Source organism: Falco rusticolus, chromosome 9 (genome assembly GCF_015220075.1).
Source record: "Falco rusticolus isolate bFalRus1 chromosome 9, bFalRus1.pri, whole genome shotgun sequence".
Classification (NCBI taxonomy): domain Eukaryota; kingdom Metazoa; phylum Chordata; class Aves; order Falconiformes; family Falconidae; genus Falco; species Falco rusticolus.
Genome location: NC_051195.1, coordinates 39,689,525 through 39,711,108, shown reverse-complemented (window position 1 = coordinate 39,711,108; position 21,584 = coordinate 39,689,525). Strand labels below are relative to the sequence as shown.

At 47.3% G+C, this 21,584-nt stretch overlaps 1 protein-coding gene across 4 annotated transcripts in view; it reads left to right on the top strand.

Annotated features, from left to right (window-relative positions):
* Positions 1 to 10,080: 10,080 nt before the first annotated feature.
* HELLS (helicase, lymphoid specific) overlaps positions 10,081 to 21,584 on the top strand; it is a 31,654-nt gene continuing 20,150 nt past the window's right edge. Inside the window, exons 1-5 of one of the 4 annotated variants that reach the window (XM_037401408.1) lie at positions 10,081 to 11,375; positions 11,637 to 11,819; positions 14,073 to 14,218; positions 17,007 to 17,128; positions 20,479 to 20,601. In XM_037401408.1, coding sequence (XP_037257305.1) covers positions 17,024 to 17,128; positions 20,479 to 20,601 — 228 coding nt within the window. In that variant the 5' untranslated portion in view covers positions 10,081 to 11,375; positions 11,637 to 11,819; positions 14,073 to 14,218; positions 17,007 to 17,023. Of the gene's footprint in view, positions 11,820 to 14,072; positions 14,219 to 16,602; positions 16,739 to 17,006; positions 17,129 to 20,478; positions 20,602 to 21,584 lie in introns of those variants that run through there. The other 3 variants (XM_037401407.1, XM_037401409.1, XM_037401406.1) reach the window with 3 other exon arrangements.

The following is a 21,584-nucleotide window of genomic DNA, read 5'->3' as shown; positions in this document are numbered from 1 at the left end:
CACAGCCAGCACAGACCCCCTCGCTTTCCTGTGGATTACCTGCCCTGGGGGTTCACACCTTTTCCAGCCAAGGGGACCTCGTCAGCTCCTTCCAAAGGCAGGATGAGCCATGCTGGCTGCTTTCTGGGTTATGCCACAACGCAGACTCTCTGTTTTCCTCCTGTGATGCTGCAGGCTGGCTGGTGGCATGCGGGCACAGAGGGGTCCCCATCCGCTTTTCCTCCTGCAGCATACCAGCACCCCTCTCTGCCAGCGGTTCTCAGTTGGGTGTCTGAGTCAGTGGGTGCTGGGGCTCAGCCAGGAGAGAAGGGTGCCTGGCTTGGGATGGGATGGGACGGGACAGGATGGGATGGGATGGGATAGGATGGGAGCCATACACCAGTGGGGCAGCTGGGTGCAAGTGGAGGAGCAGAGGGGAGTGATGGCGGGGAGCTGGTGAGGGCCAGGAAAAGCAGCAGAGGTGCTCATGGAGCAGCAGCAACCCCTCGGGAAGGAAGGAAGCAAGGGTGGAGGCTGAGCTGGGTCAGGGAGAGAGGCACCTTGTTTTTCTGCTGGGACCTTGGTGTCCTGGGGTGCCAGAGGGTTGCTTCAGTGGCCCCAACAAAAGGCAAGTCACGGCCAGGGGCACCATGTGTCTGGGCTGTGCCGGAGGCCGTTGGGCAGAGCCCACTTGTGCAGCGCTGCCTTTATTTCTGTGATTCTTTAATTTACCTTTGTGATGGAGGGCAACAGCCTTTGGCTCAGTCTCTCTGTGGGACAGCCCTGGTAGGTGCCGTGGGGTTACTGTGAGGAGCACTGGGGCACTCTCCCATCCCAGGTCTCCTACTGGCATCCCCCTGCTCCATGCCAAGCCATGGGCAAGCAGCATGCAGCAGAGCCCTGCTGTCGCAGGAGCCACCTTGGTGCCAGCCTTGTCTTGCTCTCACTGCCTTGCAGGTAACACCAGGACAGACCGATGGGGAGGTTTAGGGCGTTGCAGCCCCAGGAGCAGAAGAGGTGTGAAGGTGTTTGCTTGAGGAGCTGTGCCTGCTGCCTGGCTTCTGGGGGCTGTGAGCCTGTGCCTGGCAGCGAGCCCGGGCTCTGACATCCCTCCAGCTCACAGCACCCCCCAGAGCTGGGCCAAGCTTTGTCCATGCATGGGCCACTGCTGGGGAGCCAGAGTATCCAGAGCATCCCTCAGACTGTTTCTTTGCTTTCTACCCCTGGAGAATCCCAGTGGCTGTGACAATGCTGCTTAAACCTTGCCATTAACAGGGCTGAGGCTTTGGCAATCTCTGCCCCGTTTACCTTGTTGCAAACGCTGCATCGTTGCAAGTGCTGCAATTGCTTTAGTTTGGAAATGTTCACTCTCAGCTTAGAGCAATCTGTTTCAGTGGAGTGCAAGAAAAGAGTTAGGTGTGACTTGCTAAATACATCACCAGAGTTTAAAGCAGTACAAATAGGAATTAATGAGATCCTGGGCAATTTGCATTGCTTTCCCCTGAATATATGTGAACTCATCAGTAGAACTAAGTATATTTCTTGTGTAGCAATTTAATTAGAACTGATTAAAGTAAACACTTTCTGAAAGTTTAAATATGATAGCGGCATTGCATTATAAATGTCATTTTGATTAAATAATGGCTTCTTTGCTTGAACAGGATAGCTATCCACCTGAAACACAAAGGTGAAACTTTAGTTAATAATAAAACTCCCATCAGCTTCAATAGAGCTATATTTCACCTTAATTGTACTCGTAATTTTGCTTTCACAGTTTGATTACAGAAATTACTGTTTCCCACTTGGAGGGGGGGATACATTGTTGTACACCTCCTCCAAAAGGAAACTGGGAACCAGGGACTGTTGACATGCAGTACGTGAGCCTGGGCTCAGGTATGAGGTGATTTGCCCAGTCCAGTGAAACGATGGAGCTGCTTTGTCCCTGGATGCGACAGGAGCACCGGGAGTGGAGAGTGGCCACGTGGGCTCTCCCTAAAGAAGACATCGTAAAATTAGCCTGGAGCAGTGGCTGCCGTTCCTGTGGATCTGGCTGCTCTGGTATTCGGGGAAGCAGCAGGAAAGCAGACTGACTGTGAGTGTGTTTAAATGCATTGCATGAGACCTAACCTCCACTGGAAAAGTATACAGGGGCTTACCAGGCTGAAAAATGTTGAAATCGACTGTCCTTGATAAGCAGGCAGAGTTCAGTAGCCAAGGACCTGGCTGGATAACCCCAGGACATACTTTACAAATAGCATCTGTTTCTGCAAACCTGCTATTTAAAAACCCTCTTGCTGAAGCCAAACCAATGCTCTTTCATTTGTGTACAACTCTGATATGCAGTTCTTGGGTGTGTATTTCCTCTGGACATCCCGGAGGATATCTGTTTGTGAACCGAGGCGGGTGACGTGGCCGGGACCTGCATGGCTGTGTGCAGCAGCAGGTGTGAGCTGCAGCGGCCCCAGCTCGGGCGCCTGGTGCAGGAAAGGGCGCAGGAGCTCAGACCTGAGCCCAGCGTTGAGGGGTGCTGCCTCCTCAGCACGCTGGTTCTGTGCTCTGGGCTTTTCATCTCTCTGCCTGATCAAAGGAGGTACAACCATTCTCCTTTGTAAAGCTGCCTGGGCATTAAAGCTGTGTGTCTGTATTAAACCCTGTGTTTCTACAAGCAATAAGTGATTCTGGCCATCCAGAGTAACAAAAGCAAGCTCATCAGAGGGACGCTTTCCCCGCCCCAAACTAATCCCAAAGCAGGGCTCTTCTGGGTCTAGATGGGAAATGCCAGTGATATATACGTATCCCCTCTGTTCAAGTCTGATCTAAGCCCACCGAAGAAAATCAAACACTACCAAGGACTTTGAGGGGTTGGGACCAGGAGCTTTGTGACTTTCACCTTAGCAGTGCTAGTTGTGCTTTTGTCTATAAAACTCTGCTTCTCTTTGCACGCTTGTTTAGCGTGGGATGAACAGAGGCGGTCGGCTGTGTTACTGCAGACTTCCCCGTGCTTACTAATTTAAGACTGCCATTCGCACTGAAGTTTTCAGGTTGGCTTATCTCTAATTCGTAGTCTATATGCAGCGCTTTGGAGATATTTCCGTATCCTGAAATAACAGAGGCTTGTGATGCATCGCTTCATGACTGCGGTGCTCCGTGACTCACAGGATGGAGGACAGATGTCACCAGGCTGTTGTACACCAAGACAGTCACTGCACAACAACCTGACATTGACAGCCCCTATGACTGAACTGACACACATGTTTCCACGACAGGTAAAAACCACGGGCTTATGTATTTGCAGTGGGTTTGTGCAAGGAGAGCTTTCCTTGGTGCCTTCCACAGAGTTTCTGGCAGTGTTCTTAACAACAACAAAAAAAAGAGAGTAAGAGTGAATATCGACCTCCAGGTGACCCAGCTTTGAATCTCAGTGATTTACTGTCCCACAGCACAATTTGCTTGCTCCTGAGTCAGTTTTAATGTGCAAGAACAGGCAAAGACACAATAAAATATTGTCCCAAGTTTGCAAACTGAATCAGGCAGGTTCCAGTCTGTCAAAATGGGCAGGCAGTGGAGGCCAGACTGGCTCTTGTGCCCTAAACCGTGCCGGTGGGGCGGCAGGGGGCTGCAGGCAGGCTGCAGGTGAGCCTGGCTGCCAGGGAGCCACTGCCTACTGCCCAGTTTCCCAGCAAACGCTCCACATCTGAACCGTTCCAGGGATATTTAAAGTCATGTTTACAAAGCACGCCATTACAGAGAGTCCGCCGGGAAGAGCTGGCTGCTCATTTCAGTGTCCAAAAATACAGGCTAAGCTGTTGTGAGGACCTAGCTCTGTTTGTGGCTGCTGAACTGTTTTAAAAGCCAAACCCTTTTTTCATATAAACACCAAACTGCCTGATGTCAAGTCAGGTTTGTGAGATAAGATAAGGGTGCTTCAGTGAGGAATAAATGGAAGAGAGTTTATGGAAACTCAGTTATGACAAGTAGATAGCATCAGGAAGGGGGGGGGGTTAGGGGGTGCTGTGCATGGCAGAGGTGGAGAGAGAGTATATATATATTTTTTATATTTTTTTTTCAGAGCTGTGGGAGAAGATGATGAGTGGGAGCCAGGGGTTCCCCACCCCACCATTGCAGCAGCCGGGAGCCCAGCGCCCAGGTCTGAGCAAGAGGACCTGGAAGCCGGTGGCGTGCAGCAGCGGCTCCGTGTCTCAGAAGCAAGCTCAGAGGTCGATGGGAGGAATGGAGGGAATGTGATAAGGCCAGGGGAGGATTTGGTGAGTGAAGGGGAAGGGACAAGCAGGGAAAAGAAGGGGATGGGGGGGGGGGGGGGCGGGGGTGGACGATGACAGGAGTACTCCTTTCCACTGTCTCCCAATTTCCCCATACTGGAGGCAGGTTTGGGTCCCTCAGCTGAAACACCAGGGGACTGCAGTACGGAGGGAGTCCCTGTTCCCTCCCTGGATGAAGCAGATGCCCTGAGCAGTGTCCCTTCAGCCATCCCTGGCAGCAGGTACAGGGGACAGCATGCTGCCAGCAGCCGCTCATCCTGGCCACCAGCAACCTCATAAAGAGTGAACCTTTGTTGTCATTGTCCTGGTGTTTGGAGAAGACTTGGTCCAAGCAAAGGTGAAAGCCGGTGGGAATCCCTAAGTTGCTGTGGACGATCCTGTAAAGACAGTACAGGTCTGTAGGATCATAGAATCATTTAGTTGGAATAGATCATCAAGTCCAACTGATTTGATGGATCGTACCTCAGAGTTTGGTTGTTGGTTTTTTTTTAATGGAGAGTTCTTGCTTTTTGTGTAATTCCACAACACAGAAAAAAGCTCAGGGGATGGCAAACGGTTGCGCTGCCAGCCCCCTGGAAGCTGCAGTCGCACTGCCTCTCCCCTCAGACCTGGTGTAAAGTTTCTGGCTCCAGCACCAACCCAAGCGTCTGCACATTCTTATCAGCAAGCCTTGCAGGTAGCGTTACGTGTTTGTCCACTTGAAGTAGAAATACCCCTTAACTCTGAACCTCCCTGGCCTCTCTTTTCATATGCTAGTCTCTCATGGTGGCCAAGAGGTTTATATATTTGTATTTAACTTTTCTGGCTATATAAATTTGTGCCTGCAATGGCTCACAACCATTAGAATTCAGAAAAAAAGACAATTAGAGAAAATCCATCGTGATGCAAACGTACAAGTGAGTCCATAGCCCACTTGCTAGCTCCACACATGCGAGCTAGTGACCTGGCAGTTTTGAGGCACGGACGTAACCCAAGCCTGGTATCTGAACACCTGGCCCTTTACGGAGATTTAATGCAGATTTGGATTGGGCAGCTCACAAACACTTTGAGAAAGCAGAAACAGAGGCAATCTTTAAAGCCGTGGGTGGGGGAAGACAGGGGGATACAAGGCAGGCAAAGCTAGGCAGGCTAGACAGCTCTAGTTAGCATCCAACTGCGATTTTTATTTATTTTTTTTAGGGGATTCTTTGGCATAGACTCTAAACTTTTTGGATCATTGATCAGTTTTAACTCTGAGTTTCTTGCCAGCCATCAGATGTTTAGCAGAAAGCATTGGCAGGATGGTGCTCTGCAGATTTCCTGGCCTCCCAGAGCAGTGCAGACATCTCTGCTGGCACAGAAATACTATGTGGAAAAAACTGTGGTCAGGAAAAGATTTCACAATATCAGCAGTACCCAAAGGGAGGACGAGGTGGAGCTTTCAATGAGTAATGTGAGGTTTGGTACCAGCAGGTCTAAATATCTCAGATAAAAGTTGTGATTTCGTCCTGGTAATTTGGTGAGGACCTGACCTACTGAGCGTGCTGTGGCCACCCTGTTTTCCCCTCACAAAAATGGAGCAGCCTTCCCTCCCTGGCTACCAGGGTGCTGGCCTCTAGCGAGGGACAGCATCAGGTGCCTGCTCTCACTCCATCCACCAGCGAGCCAGCAGACCAGCCTCCTGATCTTTCCAGCGTTGCTTCCCCGGGTGGCTCTCCCTATATTGACTGGGCACCTCTTGGGCAACCTCTGTCTCTTCAGAACCATCCTCCTCTTCCCCAAGCCAGATGCTGCTTTCCCACCACCATGCACACTAGCCATGCTGTCTGCTGCAAAACGCTGCAACAAGGGGGTTTTAAGCCAGTGTCAGGTGGGTCTCCAAAGGTCAGAGCTGCCCGAGAGGTGGCCGGCCGGGTTCTGTGGGTGCTGCAGCAAAGGGCCATGCAGCTGCATCTCAGTGGGGTACTCTGGTCTTGCAGCCAGATGATGTGCTGGTGAAAAAGATGTGTGATTGGTGCGCCGTCATTTTGAGTTGGAAAAGAAAACGGTGAGGAGCCTGCATTAATTAGTATTAAACTATGCTTGGCAGATGCTGGCTCCTCCACAAAGTATCTGTTGCTAGAGGGCATGAGAATATACCTGTTGAGCTGGATGGGTGAGGTACAGAGATAGTACCAGGGAGCAGGATGTACAGTGAGGTGGAGCAGAAACACGGGTGGTGTTCTTGGGTGAAAAACCACTTAAAAGCAAGTAGTGATGTCCATGAATTACACCTCCCTTTTCACCTTTTTTCACTTGGGCTCTGAAGTCAGCTGGTATTGAAGAGGAAAGGCAGGAAAATGCAACTGTGATTGCTGGTGACTGTGCGAGAGCTCTGGGAGAAAATATTCCAGCACATGGAAGTGGTCATGTGTTTCTGCTGGTGTTCCACCAGCAGATCATGGTGTGTCCTGCCGAGGAAGTCTCTGTGGTTATTTCCACTTGTCTGTGTGGAACACAAAGTTCAGGTACCTGAGGCACAGGGCAGGGAGGCAGGCACTGTAGGGAATCTGCATAAACTGGGACCCTCTTTAGGGACACACGATAATTAAGGCAAACATATAGAGAGCCTTTGGCTGGCATGAGGTCTTAATAAATAAAATTAAGCCACCTGCAGTTCATTGACTCGATTTTGTGACAGTCATTGGAGTGTACGAGCAAGTCCTGTACAGGAATGGGGATAGGGTTTTTTATTTATGTTTTCCCCTTCTTTACCTGTTCCTGGCAGGTGAAACTTAAGAGTTTGCAATAAAAAAATGGAAGGTACCAGCATAGCTGGCAAGGGCAATAACTCCTGGGCTCTCAGGTTGGTCTTCATCTGCCAGGAACCTCTGCCTCGGCCAGTCTCACAGGCAGTCAATGCTCGTGTCCACGTTCTCACGGGTTTCAGGGGAAATGAAGTGTCGCTTCAGCCTTTTTCCCTGCAAATCTTTGATTTTCCCACCACTACCCTAACAAAACCCTCCAGCACTGAACACAATACATCGTTAAACCTAAATTGATGCTTTCAGTATTACTGGAATACAAGTAAAGAGAATTTCAACACAGCATTAAAAATATGTCACCTTCGCTGTGGTATTGTACGGGAACTGACATGACTTCTTATTTTGTTTGCCCATGGAAGAGAACTGTCGTTTTCATTGCTAAAATATTTGTCCATTGGATGGAAATAATTACAAATGGAACAAAACAAAATGTTTTGATTAAATACAGGGCTGGTCTTGTTTTTTCCAGTAAATGTTTGATGTTTTCAATTCTCTTCCCCCTCTCCTGGGGGGATAATATAATGGATAGTTATAGATCACCTTCCATCTCAGAACACCCCAGATTGCACAGGGATTGCTCCCTTTGCCACTGAAACATTGGTACCCGTGGGGCAAACACCGGTGAACAATTTATCCCCCACAGGGTACTGCCATGAAGGTGAGCCATCTGCCATGGGCCGGGGGAGATCTCGGGAGCCAGACTCCATAACTCGTGCCAAAGCTAGGGGTGAACACCGGAGTGTCAGATCTCGCTATCCCATGTCTGAGGAATGAAAACCAGCAGCTGTCTGAATTCCAGGGATGGTGCTGGGAATAGCTGTGATGAAACGAAGTCCCACCAACTTTGATCTTGGATCTCCTGCACAGGATTAAAGGGGTAGCTGAGTTTGGGCCTGAGGCACAGGCATTCGGGGAAGCAGCAGGGGGAATTTGCTAAGTTTTTGTGGGACTTTCCTGAGCATATGATGATAAAGCAAAGATAACTCTCTTTTATCATTGCAATCAATTTCTTTTAACTGCAAGTGCTTCAAGGCCCCTGCAGGACCACAGCCAGGAAGGACATTGGCGGGCTGCGATGCTCCCTCGTGGTGCTGCGTCGTTTGGGTTGAAGAGGTGATGCTTTCCACTGGATCAACCTTGTAAGTAAGAAAGGAGCAAGAAAAGATTTGTTTGCATGCATCCAAACACTTTCCTCATTCCTCCCGCTTTCTCCCGATCCTGATGTGATCGGTTCATATACCTGCCACTGCCCTGGGCTGTGGGCAGCTGCCAGACCCCTCCGGCTGCTGTCAGTCTGGGTCAGGACACCTTTGCAGGACTGGCTCCAAGAGACGGGACTGCTGTCTATACACATACAGCATTCGATCCCCACCGCTGTCAGAGAGAGGAATCATATTTCCCCCACCCTGCCCTCTGGGTAAGAAAAGGCAAACATATCATAAAGGTACCGTAATAAGTCTGCTAAAGATGTCTCTGCAGCCTCTTTCTCCTCCCCAAACTGGAATGTGCCTGAGCTCCTTCTGGTCTGCTTATTTCTTTTCTCTGGCAGCCCCTGGGGAAGGCACCTAATACCTTTTCACAAACATTATTTATGGGCTCAGAATGCCAGGAACGTGTCTTTACAAATAGTCTGTACAATATGTCCTGAGCCCTCCTGTCTGGCACCTAATTATGTCAGTCCACAACGCTCAGGTTTCTTTGGCTTTTTGCTGCAAGCCAGATTTACTGATCCTGGGTTGTTTCCATGCATGCTCTAATGACCTCTTGCACGGTAGCATCCCAACTGTTCACAACTCCTGCTGATTCCTGCTTAGGTCCTAGGGCCGATATTTAGTGTTTCAGGAAAAGAGCAAGGTCAGTGCTCACCCTGCAGTACCTGTGTTACCTTGCACAGCACCCAGCGATGCTACAGGCTTGCCCCACAGAGGGTGAGCTCACTGGATCTGTAGTGGACCATCTCTTACCTAGCACCACTCCCTTCCACGAGGTCTGTATCAATTAGATTCATCTATAGGTCCAAGTAGCAGCTCTGCTTCTGTACCCAGCACTAAGATTAAAGAGCAGGTACATACCAGAGGCACAGCTGTGGATACACTTTTTATCAAAACCACCTAAAAACCTTTCTTTGGATGAAAACCACTGGCTTTGTTAGGATTTCTGTCTTTTCAGGATCAAGACCACAGTGTAAAATCTTCTGAGAGAAGCTTGTTGGGTTTTGCCTCTCCTCTTGCCTAAAAGACAGAGGGAAAGGATGCACTTTTGTGGGTTTATAGTGCTTCCCATTCCCTGAGTCTGGGATACTTTATAAATGAGGTAGACTTTGGTCTCAGCGTAACAGCATGAAAGGAAATGTCTCACTCCCAGTCCAGAGTTTGAGACGAAATGCAAACAGTGTACCCAGCTGAAAGCATAGGGCAGGAACTGATCTGAGAGAGCATTTCATCTGGGTGCAAATATCAACATCTCTATTACTCAGTGAATACTATGTGACCCTTAATGACTGTAGTTGCATGAACACTCCAGCTTTACATTCAAGGCCCAGTGTAATATCTCTACCAGCACAGGTCCTGTAGCTTAACCGGTGTTGTTTCCACATGCCATAAGGCTTTCTGTGACTTGGGGGCTAAAAAAGAAGAGCATCACTAGGCTACCATTTATCATGGCTTGTCTTCTGCCCATCCCTTAGGTTGAGTCATTCATTCTTGGGCTGTGCAGTCTGACTTGATCACAGCAGAAGCTTTCAATATGAAGAGCAGACTCTTGAGGTGCAGAATATTTTGAGAGAAATCCTGGGAATTTTGATAGAAATTTGGCAAGGAGAGGGTATGTGCTGACACAGCAAAATACTCAGTGGGTTCACTGAGGCTGGTATTCCCCCCAGTTACTCCTGGATGTTTTACTGGCCATCTCAGCCCCTCTCCAAGACCTCATCTACAGCTACTCCGGTCTTCAAGGAAGGCTTCGTCTTCATGACCAGCGTTTTCTGAATGCTGGCAGAAAGGATGGGACCTGCTGACTTCAGACAAGATGCCAAAGCATGCAGATAAGCATGTAAATACTCTCTTAAAATTCATTTTAAAAGGAGAAAGGGATGAGGGGAGGGAAAACAAAATACTCAGAGATGCTGACTTGCCATCTACAGTCATCCTCCCTCGCTAGTGATTAATCATCATCTCCCCCTTCGAGCCCAACAGACCAGCTACACGCATTCCTCACTCTCTTTACTGCTGGAAAGAAATTTGCTTTTTGGCATGCCTTTCGTAGGATTCAAAATACCTTTGTGCTGCGGTGAGTGTGAGGGAAGGGAGTTTTGCTTCTCAGCAGATATGCTGAAGGCATGTATTATGGCATGGGCTCTCCACCCTACCCCAGTTGCAGGGAGCTGTTTGTGGCTGCCTGATCCCAGAGCTCTGGCACACGCAGCTGGAGACTCTGGGTCTATGACTATGGCTGCCTGTTGCCAGAGATCAATATGCTCTTGCAGCGTGGAAGACCTCAGTCTTCAAAAACTTGAGTATGGAGGAATTGGAAGGAATGGGATATCAAAAGAGATAGCAGCTTCCCTTTACTGTCTGCATGCTGTGAACCAAGTGAATTTTGGGTCCTGTATAACAAAACATAAACAAATCACATTTGTAAGTGCAGTTGCAGGCAAACCATGTGCAAAGTAGATTCCCCTGAAGACAATGTAAGCCTAGTAAAGGTGTTGACTAAGCCCTGAGAAAAGGTTCTTAATGGCACAGACAGGTCCCTTTCCACCATGGCTGTGGTTCAAGAGGCCTCGAAGAAGGTGATGTGCATGGGAATCTGGCCCTCCTTACTGCTGGGGTTAAACCGGGGTCTGGCTAATGACGGAGCATTTCCTAATATTTGTAATGACAATTAAATGGGTAAAGAACATTTACTGGGTGATAATGCTTGTAGCTAGCCCAGTGTTACAAAAAGACAAGACAATCATCTCATGCAAACCAACTGTCAGGTGATGCGGCTGAATCACAGCAATCACAAGCCACAAAAGAAGGAGCCAATTTACTACCCATGCACAGAGTTTTGTGAACACCCTGGTGCTTGGACCTCTCTTGCATGTCAGCTCTGGGGTTTGCTTGTACATACATGTGCTCTCAGCCTGTAGTAAGATCTCAACATGCATGTCTGGTACATTGAGCTCATGGATGTTTGTGTACCCCCTTTGCCTGCCAGCAAAAATTTCACAAGAGTTTTCTTTTAGCATGACTTAGAGGTCATTGTCTCATGTGACACTCGAAAATGTAATCATTCCTGGTTGGACGTGTGACTGTGAGGAGCAGCAGGGAGCTGGCATGTTCAAACGTAGGTAAGGACTCAGAGCCCACACCTCTGCTGTGCAGCACGTCCAGAGCTGCACCCAGTGATCAGCTTTGCCACATCCTTTAGACCCAGCCTGCGAACCACCAGCACCCCGCGGGACACAGGCTGCAATCAGCCGTGCTGTGACCCCCAGTCTTCATGGGGCGATCAGATTGGCAGGAGTGCTGGGTAGGTAGCAAGCTGCAGCACAGCAGCATTTCTGTGCTTTCCCTCTCTGCCTCAGCCGTAACATTTTCATTTCTTGCAGCCACAAGCAAAGAGGTGGTTGAGGGACCGTGGGAGCTTTGTCCAATGGGGCTGGATGACTTCCAGGGTCTGGAGCCAGCTTGCCTACCTGGGGTGCCTGGAAATGAAGTCATAAGCTCCGATCCTAGTACCTATTCACATTGAGTGAGAGCAGCCTGCAGTTTTGAAGCAGAAGGTTATCAGGGTAAGTGCTGTTTCTCATCATGCATGAAGTTAGTGTCTGCCTGAATGCACAGCCACAAATGATCGCAAAGAGCCAAACAGTTACGGGCAGAGAAACCAGGAGAAGATTTTGTTACGGTTACCTGAATGTAAGCCAGGAAACACTTTGCTGACAGAACTTATGCTTGAAAGATTTGAACCAGGTGATGAGCTGGATAAAACTGTCATTTCTTAGCAGATGTCATGTTCTCAGTTACAAGCAGAAGTGCTGTAACATCCAGACCTAATCATGGTGAAAAAAACACAAACGACCCCTTAAGCAATGCCTGAATAAAAGCTGTGTATTCAAATGCCAGGCTGAGAGCTCACTGTAGCTGTCAGACTAATGTGGTGATGCTTTTATCACTTTTGCAGCAGCTTTTTAAGGAAAGGATCCTGGCCCCCAAACGAACGGCTTACCTGCTGAAGTGTAACATCATGCTATCACTTCTCTTCCCTGACAACCATAATCCTGGTCTGTCTTGTCTGGGCTGCATGCTGCAGCAGGAGCTAGAAAACTGAGAGCTGTATCTCGAAAAACCTTGGGGTGTTGACGTACAGAATGGTGGGTGGTGTTACTTAGATGTCTTTGTAAACAAACAAATGTGGCTGATTAAAGCTAGAGGGCCACGGAGGTTTCTGCCTCCCTCTGCACACCCCACCTTTTTCTTGGCAGATACAGGGATTTCAGGTTACTCAAACAGCCAGGTTGGAAACAGGTGTCTCAAGAGCTGCTTGACCATGGGGTTCAGCTCCTGTTGACAGAGACAGAACAAATCTGGAGGAAGGCCGCAGCACCATAGCATGATTTTCTCGCAATAATGGTGGGATGTTTCAGTCCAGCAAATGCTATCCCTGGCCCCCTGCAGCTCGGACTGCCAGAGGAGAACTTGGCCGTTTACTAACACAGAAGGGGTGGCAAACATGCTCCTGCTTCTCTGATCAACACATCCTGCCTTACGTATTTCAGGCACACAAGCTACATAATTAAAACCAAGGCAACAGCAGTTTCTTGGAGACTGTGCAGCCATCTAGCGTTGTCATATATATAGCATGCTGGTCACCTGCCCAGACCCCAGATACCTTCAGAGCTTTTTTCCTACATGTCTTGCAGCTGAATGTTTAAGTTGCAGGAGATTTAAACTTGCCAGTCCACTGATCTCGATCTGCAATTTCTGACCATCCTAAAGATTGTTCTTGTGGATAGAGAAGAGGATCTTGCTACAGTATTTCTTTTAGCCAGAGCAAGTATGCGTTGTTATTATCAGGAAGAGCAACCAGGGTGTCCGAGGCTGCTACTGCTGTGTTTTAACAGTTGTTGATTCTTAAGCAAAAACCAAAAACAAACAAACAAACAAATTAAACCCCCAGAAAAAACCCAAAAACAACTAAATTTGTAGATCAGCGAGCAAACTTCAGGGATGCCACTGCTACCTGCCACAGTGCTTTGGAAACTTTCTCATTTGCTCAGCAATAGGAAAGCCATGTACATATATCATGAATAAGACAAAGACAATAGCCTGAATCTGTATCTCTCACTTTTCTCATCTAGAGAAAGCTATCTCCCAGCTTCCTCTCTGGCCATTCAGCAGACAGGGTAATTAGTACAAGGAACTACTTTTACAGTTTGTAGTAAATTAGTAGGGCAACCTGCGCAGGTAAGGAGCACGATGAAATGATGCACATTCTTGTATTGCATACCACAGTGACAAGTAAATCTCAAAGGTGACAGCCCAGGGTTACTGCGACTTAGCAGCAGCCCCTTGGCCAACCCAAGAACAGAACTGTCTTTGTTTACAATCTGCATTTTTCTACACTCTTATCTGCTCTCTTGCACTGTAATTTCGCCCAGCCCTCTCTGTGCCACTGGGTTCATCTTTCTCCACACCTTGCATTATACTGTCCAGGTGTGTTGTGAGGGACTTTGAAACTAAAGGTGATGGACTAGTGACTTTCTGCACTGCAATAACAAGTTGCCAACTACTGAGGTAAAAAAAATAATAAATTGCTTCTGGATAGAAGTTATGTGTTATAACCTCTTTGCTTGGGCTAAGCAGTGAGTGGAGATGCCATGCAGACACATCATTTTCTGGATCCTGCTACGCTTATGGAAGGTGCTACCAGCTCTGCCAGTTTAACACCCTTTGCTGGTGAAAATAGCCCTATTCCCAGCCCCTAAGGATCTACCCCACAAACAATTTACATAAACACTGCCTTACTCCCCTTGTTACCTCAGACCTTTGGCACCAGTTACTGAAGTCTCAGTCTGGAGAATATTTGGAGAGGAGCAGTGACAAGCAGCACTTACTCATTCCACAGCCATAGCTGGATCTGGAGGAGGATGTTTGTCCACATCACCTTACTCATGTGTGCTAAGCCACGGTAAGTGCCGTTGTATGCAGGACTGGACATGAATCTTTTGGACATTCCCCTTCTAAGTGTCTGTCTTTCTGTCTGTGGGATGTTAAAGACAGGCCATGATGTGTGTCCAACCGGCTCTAGCCACAAATGACTGATCTGGTAGCATTTACCTGGAATATTTTTTTAAGTTGTGTTTTACAAAGCCCTTCACTGCACCAAGCGTTGTAGGTATTGGATAGCTGAATGCCACCAAAGAGATGGCTAATTAATTACTAGTTTGTCATTTATTTCTGATGACTTTTACCAATAAACAGGGAAAATAATATTCCAGCCCTAAATTATGACTAGTTGAATGCAGAAACGCTCTGCACAAAGACAAATGCTCCCCTAGAGGCTAAGAGAGCCAGTCTCCTGTTGCAGGGGGTCCTGGGCTGGGGTGGTGCAGCCCTGGTGCTGGGAGGCAGGGTAAGGGTTGCTACACAACAGCAGTCTCGCCCTGCAAAAATGAATGGCAATTGTGATGTTGAGCCATCCTCAGGGAGCCACAGCTCTGCTAACCACCAGCAAATCCCTTCCCACCCCAAACAGCTTACAGACGAGGTACTGGGCAGAGCAGGAAACGGCTGAGACAAAACTGTCTGATTTAAGTGACAATCTGAGGTAGGGTGGTGTATGTCTCACTGCCTCCCAATTCTAAAAATGGCTTTAATGGTATTACAAAATTACGTGTACAGATAGAGAAGTAAGATGGAACATTTGTATTCTATTATGTATTTTACCGAGAGGCTTACTTTCTTTGGATAATAGAGATAAATTCTGCTTCTTACGATTTCTGGGCAGGACTGACCTTATGGTGTTTTTTAAAAGTAGTGGAGGTGTTAACATTTATATCCCAGCCAAAATCTTTGCAATTTCATTTCCCCACGTGCTCCTGAAGTTCTAGTTACATCTTCATCCCTACTTCCTGCCTGCAACTGGTGTTGGGAGCCACTTAAGCCACCACCATGTTCCAGCTTGGATGCATTTCAGTTGTCATCCAGGCCATTAATCTACTCTAACGGTGTAGTTTGGAAAGCACTTTAGGTCTCACAGAACGAAAGGTGCCTTAGAAAATAAAGGTTTCCTTTGTTTATTCACTGCAATGTGAATTCACTTGAGAATAGTTGCAAGTGAATCAGAAGCTTGGAAACGGCTGCATTCAATTGCCACAATGCCAATAACTTTATTAGGGGGTTAATAACATTCCTCACTGCAAACATTCCCTCGCATCTATGCAGAACCATCTCGAGTTCACCTCCAAACTACACCTTGCAAAGCAGAATCACTTTTACATAAACCACATTACAGCATCCAGAAAGTCTCTAAGGCTTTGGGAATGAGAAGAATGCTATCCGCTTCAGTTATTACCAGACTTGTTATGCTGCTGCTTCTTTGCTCCTCCTCTCTCCCTTCCCAGGTCTCTTTTTAGAACCAGGAGCTCTGGTCCCAATGTGTGTGGAGAGCCAAGTTTCAAATAGTGATCCCTTTGACAGTCAGCTGCAAGAAATTACCAGCACAGCATTTTTTTTTAATGGATGTGAGGCGATAAGCCCAAAGTATTCTGACAGCTTGTGTTATTTAGGTGAAGCTAAAGTGTTTGTGTTCTGAATACTTACGGTAATGTCTTGGGAAAGAGCGTTTTCCACCAGTTAAGGGAAGGACAGCTCCCGGTTGGGTTTTAGGGGCTCTTCTGCCCTCCCGTGACACAATCAGAAGCGTCGAACTAAACATTTGGAATCATAGAATCATTTGGGCTGGAAAAAGCCTTTAAGATCATCAGATCCAACTCTTACTCTAGCACTACCAACTCCATCACTAAACCATGTCCCTAAGCACCAAATCCAGGTGTTTTTTAACCACCCCCAGGGCCGGTGACTGCACCCCCCCCACGGGCAGCCTGTTCTAGTGCTCGGCCGCCCATCCAACCTAAACCTCCCCTGGCATATCCCAGCATTGCCAGGTCCACCGCTAAACCACGTCCCTAAGCACCGCACCTACGCGTTTTTAAGCAGTTTTTCAGAGCGCTCCTTGCGCGGGGGGATGGCCGGCCCTTGCGGCAGCCCCGCTCCCTGCCGGGGTGCAGGGGCGGGTGCCGGTCCCACCGGCTGAGGGAAGCAAGGCGGCCGGGCCCCGGCAGTTTCAGGGCATCGGGCCGCCCGCCTCAGGGCCCGAAGCACGGGCTCACTGGAGCGGAGGGACGCAGCCCCGGGCCCTCTGCAGCGGAGCAGGCGGTGTAACGGAACGCCGGGCAGCGTAACCAGCAGCCAAGATGGCGCCCGGGCCGGCCCGGTAGTGGGCGGAGCGCGAAGTCTCGCGGGAGCACCGCCGCCTCTCGCGCGGCTTGGCTAGCGCGCGGTTTTTGATCTCGCGAGGCGGGCGGGCCCCGCGCGGGGAGGCCGCGAGCGCGGGAGCTAGTAGGGAAGGGCTGCTCGTGCCGTACCGCCTCGCGCCCAACGGCCCCGGCGCGCGCCGTGCCGGCCTGGAATATGGCCAGCAGCGGCGGTGAGGCCCGGGGGGCGGTGAGGGCCCCGGGGGATGGTCATGGCCCGGGGGTGGTCAGCGCCGGGGGGTGAGGGCCCTGGGGGAGTGGTCAGGGCCCAGGGGGGATGAAGGCCTGGGGGTCTCGAGGGGCGGCGGTGAGGGCATGGGCGGTGAGGGCCCCGGGGTGAGGCCCTGGGGGGCAGCGGTGAGGGCATGAGTGGTGGGGGCCGGGGTGAGGTGCCCGGGGACCGGCGGTGGGGTGCCAGAAGTAACCGTGCGGTCACTGCAGAAGCGTTGGGCGCGGAGATGGGGGAGCAGGCGGAGGCGGCGGTGATCACACCGGCCATGCTGAGGGAGGAGGAGCAGCTGGAGGCGGCGGGGCTGGAGAAGGAGCGGCAGATGCTGCAGAAGGTGAGGGGCGCCCCCCCCCCCGGGCAGTGGGGTCTGTCTGGGGCCGTTCGTCCGCCCGTATGCGGGCCGGGGCCGCGTGTCGCACACCTCCTCTGGTGTCAAAACAAACAAGCCTGAGGAGAAGCTGTTAAAAGTTCAGGCGGTGGCTGTGATTCACAAGCGCCTTTGATCATCCACGGGAGGCTGTTTGGGTTTTTGGCGTGGTTTTTGTTTTTTTGTTTGTTTTTTACGTTAGGCATTTAAGTTTGCAATGAGAAGACTGCCTCTTTACTTTTGTTGTTCCGAGCCTAAAAATCTTAAGATATCATGCCTTTAAAGTAAAGCTAATTTCAGAAAGGCTAGTAAGTTCACAATCTTTTGAATTTCTATTTGAAATATTAAAGGCAAGACTTTTTTGTTTGCAGTTTCTGTATGCATATATCTGGCTGCTTTTCTTCTTTTTCCTCCTTAATTTATTAAAAAAAAAAAACAACAAAAAACAAGCACCAAACAGACGACCTGAGTAGATGACCTCAGCAGGACAGTTCTCTAAATCCCATTTATCCTTTCCAGAAATACGTACAGTTAAGCCTTTCTTTTAGTAGCAGGTAAAGTTATAGTTTGTGGAGCTACTGTATCAAGGAAGCAGCTTAGCTTAAAATGCCTAGCCAAAAAGGATGGGTTTATTCCAGTCGTTCCTCATGTCTGCTCTCCTGCTCTTCTATGCATGCAGTTGTGTGGGCACCCCTAAATTGAGGGGAGTGGGAGCTGCTTGAGTTGGCATTGCTGCCAGGAGAAATGTACGTGTAATACTACTGAGAGCTGATGTTTGGTTTGTGTACTTCCGTTTGCTTATGTTGCAGGAAATATAGATTGCCTCAAGGAAATGATACATCAGTAACATAAAATGACATAATCATTACTACATTTCATGTCTCTTGCTGTGAAAATTTTCATAGGTTGATATTAAGCATTGGTTGATACTAACCGATCTTTTGGAGAGAACGTGAAAACATGATGCTTCTAGGTGTGTGCTGATAAAAATTATCAAGGTGGCAGAATGCTATATAAGGTATTGTATTTCAGGCATGACTCCAGTTTTGCTCTTGTGGGAGTTGTATTCTTAACTAATGCTATTACTCATAATACTCGAGAAATCATTTTCAGTGGGTTTTTTTCCTGTCTTAAAAATTTAAGCATTGTTCTAAGGACATGAAAAATACAATTTTGAAGGCCTAGGAACTAATTTTAATTCCTCTTTTCACTGAGGAAAGTTGTGATTTATAAAAGTACGCTTTCAGGCTGCAGCGTTTTGTGATGCTGTAGTTAGAAAATAATACTTTATCATTCCAGAAGCTTCATAATCATTTTCCTTGCAAACAGTAAGTCATGACAGAGCCTATACAAACTTCTTTTCAGGTATTCCTTGATCAGACTTGAAAATGAAAATTTGGAGGCAATGCTTTTGGAGGGTAAGGAGGAAACCCTTGCAGAGCAAATTATCCCATTGCACAGGAAGTATTGAGAAAAGGACTTGGTGTATTTCTTTCACAACCAACTACCTCTGTAACAATGCTATAATGTGAATAGGGCTGGTTGTTTTCTTTTTAATTTTGTCTGTTTCTTGAGAATCCACAGAAACCTTCTAGTAAGGGTATCACTTGATTGTCCTGCATGCTTCTGTCACACTTTTTCTATGCAATGTGGAGCCAGTCAGGCCAAGGGAAATTAGTTATGTCGTTAAACCTAGGCTTATTGGCATCTAGGGGCAGTTGATGTTCTTGAAACTTCTGGGTTTCTTATGCTTGTCACTTCGGTGAACCCCCTGCCAGGTGATTTGTACAGCAGTTCAGCAAAGGAGTCACTTGTTCTCTCTGTGGGCTGATGGCAAAATACCACTCCATAAATATATAAGAATGTAGTGATGAAAAAGATTATTTTGGGTTTTTTTACCTTTTCAGTCAAAAAGAGGGAAACACCTCCACTTTCTTGAGGCTTGAAGGTTTGAGTCAAAGGGCAAAGCGGAAAAATTATAAGAGTTCAATGCTGTTTGTATTCTTTGAATTTTCTTTTTTCCCCATGAAGTTCTCCCACTGGTCAAAGGGAGCAGTCCTTCGGACTGACCAGTTAATGGGAGGATGCCATGCTCACTCCAGTAAAAAGTGAGCAATGGCAACTTTCTGAATGAAGTAGTTTAGTTTTGATTATATTGTCTCTTGGCATTGCCATCAAGGGTTGATCTTTCTGAGCTCAGGCGCTTTTCATCTGAAGGATAAAACCTGGATTGGGGAGAGCGGAAGCGAGCAAAAACTGTACGGATAATCACAAGAAGGCAATCTCTTTCCCCAGAGAACTTGTGGAGATAGGTCTTGCCTAGAACACAGTGAGAGCTACTTGATAAGAATGGATTAATACTTGTGAAAAATAAAGGTGTGATATCTGGGGGAAACACGCTCCCCCTCTGCTGTGTCACACAGTTTGTCCCATGATTCAGCTAATATCCCTTTTTCCCTGCCTGTTAGTCTGTTTAGTTTCAGAAGACTCCCTTACCTTTCTGTCTTAATGTGCCCTTCCCCCAGTGTTTCTTCTGAAAGCAATGGCATAGATAAGAATCTTGTGAAGCTCTGCATCTCACCTTTCTCCTTTTTCTCTTGAAGATGCTAATTTATATCTCAGTCTAACAGGCGGATGTTAGATGAATATGGAAGGATGAATGCTTTTTGAATTTTAAAGAGTAATTTGCAAACTTGAAGTGCATGGCTTTGACTAATCTAACAGAAATGACTTTCAAAAGCATGTGGGGATTTTGTAGCCAAAGCAAGCAGCAGCCACCGTCTTCACATTGGGTGTTGACTTGGCCTCTGTAAATTAGGCATGATGGTTTTGTAGCTGTCTGAATAGCTTCTTCCTAATGAAAACCGGTACCTTTGTGCAAATGGCACATGGAGGATTCCTGGCTAATACTTTGGAAACTGCTGCATTTTGCTAGGTAGGTTTTTTTTTTTCCTCCCAAATTTTGCAGGCTGTAAATAAATTTAAGTTTCATTTTGCTCTAAATCTACAGATTTGAATTGAGACACCTTTGAGCCCTTGAATGCCCTGTGCGTATTGTACTGGCAGTGTGTGTTGCAGAGTTCTATTTACATATGCAAGTGAATGCAATGCTCAGTTACTTTCATCTTGCAGTACTTCATAGGTACATGCAGGTCCATACGCTCACAAATCATAGATTTATAATGACTGGAAAGGAAGGGGTGTATGTGTGTGTGAGAGAGACAACGATATTTATCCTGTAGAAGAACCCTTCACAGTATTAGAAGTGTTAGCTCTGAAGCATCTATAAATACTTGACATCTCTTTTTATTGGCCAGGCTTGCACTTCTTGGGACCGGGAGTCAAGTGAAATGCGCTATAAGAGGCTTCAACATTTGCTTGAAAAAAGCAACATCTATTCCAAATTCTTGCTAACTAAAATGGAACAGCAGCAACTAGAGGTAGGTGTATTCTTGTCTACGGTGGGGATTCTTAAGATGGGCTGCCATCTGTTTGGTTTTTGGTGGTGGTTTGGGTTTTTTTTTTCCATCCAGCTGTTTGAATTGAAGTAAAAGTGCTGGAAAGATTACAGTAATAACATGGAAATCTACTGAAACTACTGCCAGGGGGTGAAGTGGTGCTTTTTTCAGAATTTGTTCTATAAATTAATAGATAAATGAGACTGAAAAGAGCATGAATTTTAATTTAAAGTTGCAGTGTAAAGGTGGCATATCTTTACATTTCTTTACATATCATACATGATATCTTTACAGTTCTTCTGTTGGCCCGAGTACTAGGAAGAGAAAATAAATTTTATTTCTTACTCATAATATTTAAGGGAGCTAGAAAACCTGGAGGGAAGATAGAAGATGCAAAGAATTGGCAAATAGGAAGTTGTGCAGTCTGTGTTAAGTACTGAAGGCTGAGCATGAGGCTTGTCTTCAACAATGCTAACATAGGCCTCCTTTGAACAAATTTATAAATTACAGTGATCTGAGGCCATGCTGTTGCCAAATGAGCTTCTATAAAATCATGTGTTTTCCATTTTTAATCCATGGGCTGCTGAGTTTATATCTAGCTTTATCTTTACTTTCTTAACTGTACCTGTATGGACACGCTTGTAAGAGTTTACACTTAAGAGAGGGGGAGATTCTTAGGAAAAGATTCAGGGCAGCGATGTTCTTGGAAAAGTGACACTGTCAAACTGCAGAAACCTCCTTTCTAAAACACTTCCCTAGTTTAACTGTGAGCTCAACTTTGTAGTTGCTGCATTGATAGCATGCATGTTTCAGTACTAAGTATTGCTCTGTCTAGTAAATAGCAAGGTATTTTGTCTCATTTTCCAGGGTCCTTCTGCTTTCAGCAAGTAGAAAATAGTAGAAGGAATGAAAAATCTTAAATTCTTCAAGACATGAAAGCACTTCTTTCTTGAAGGCATTGTAAG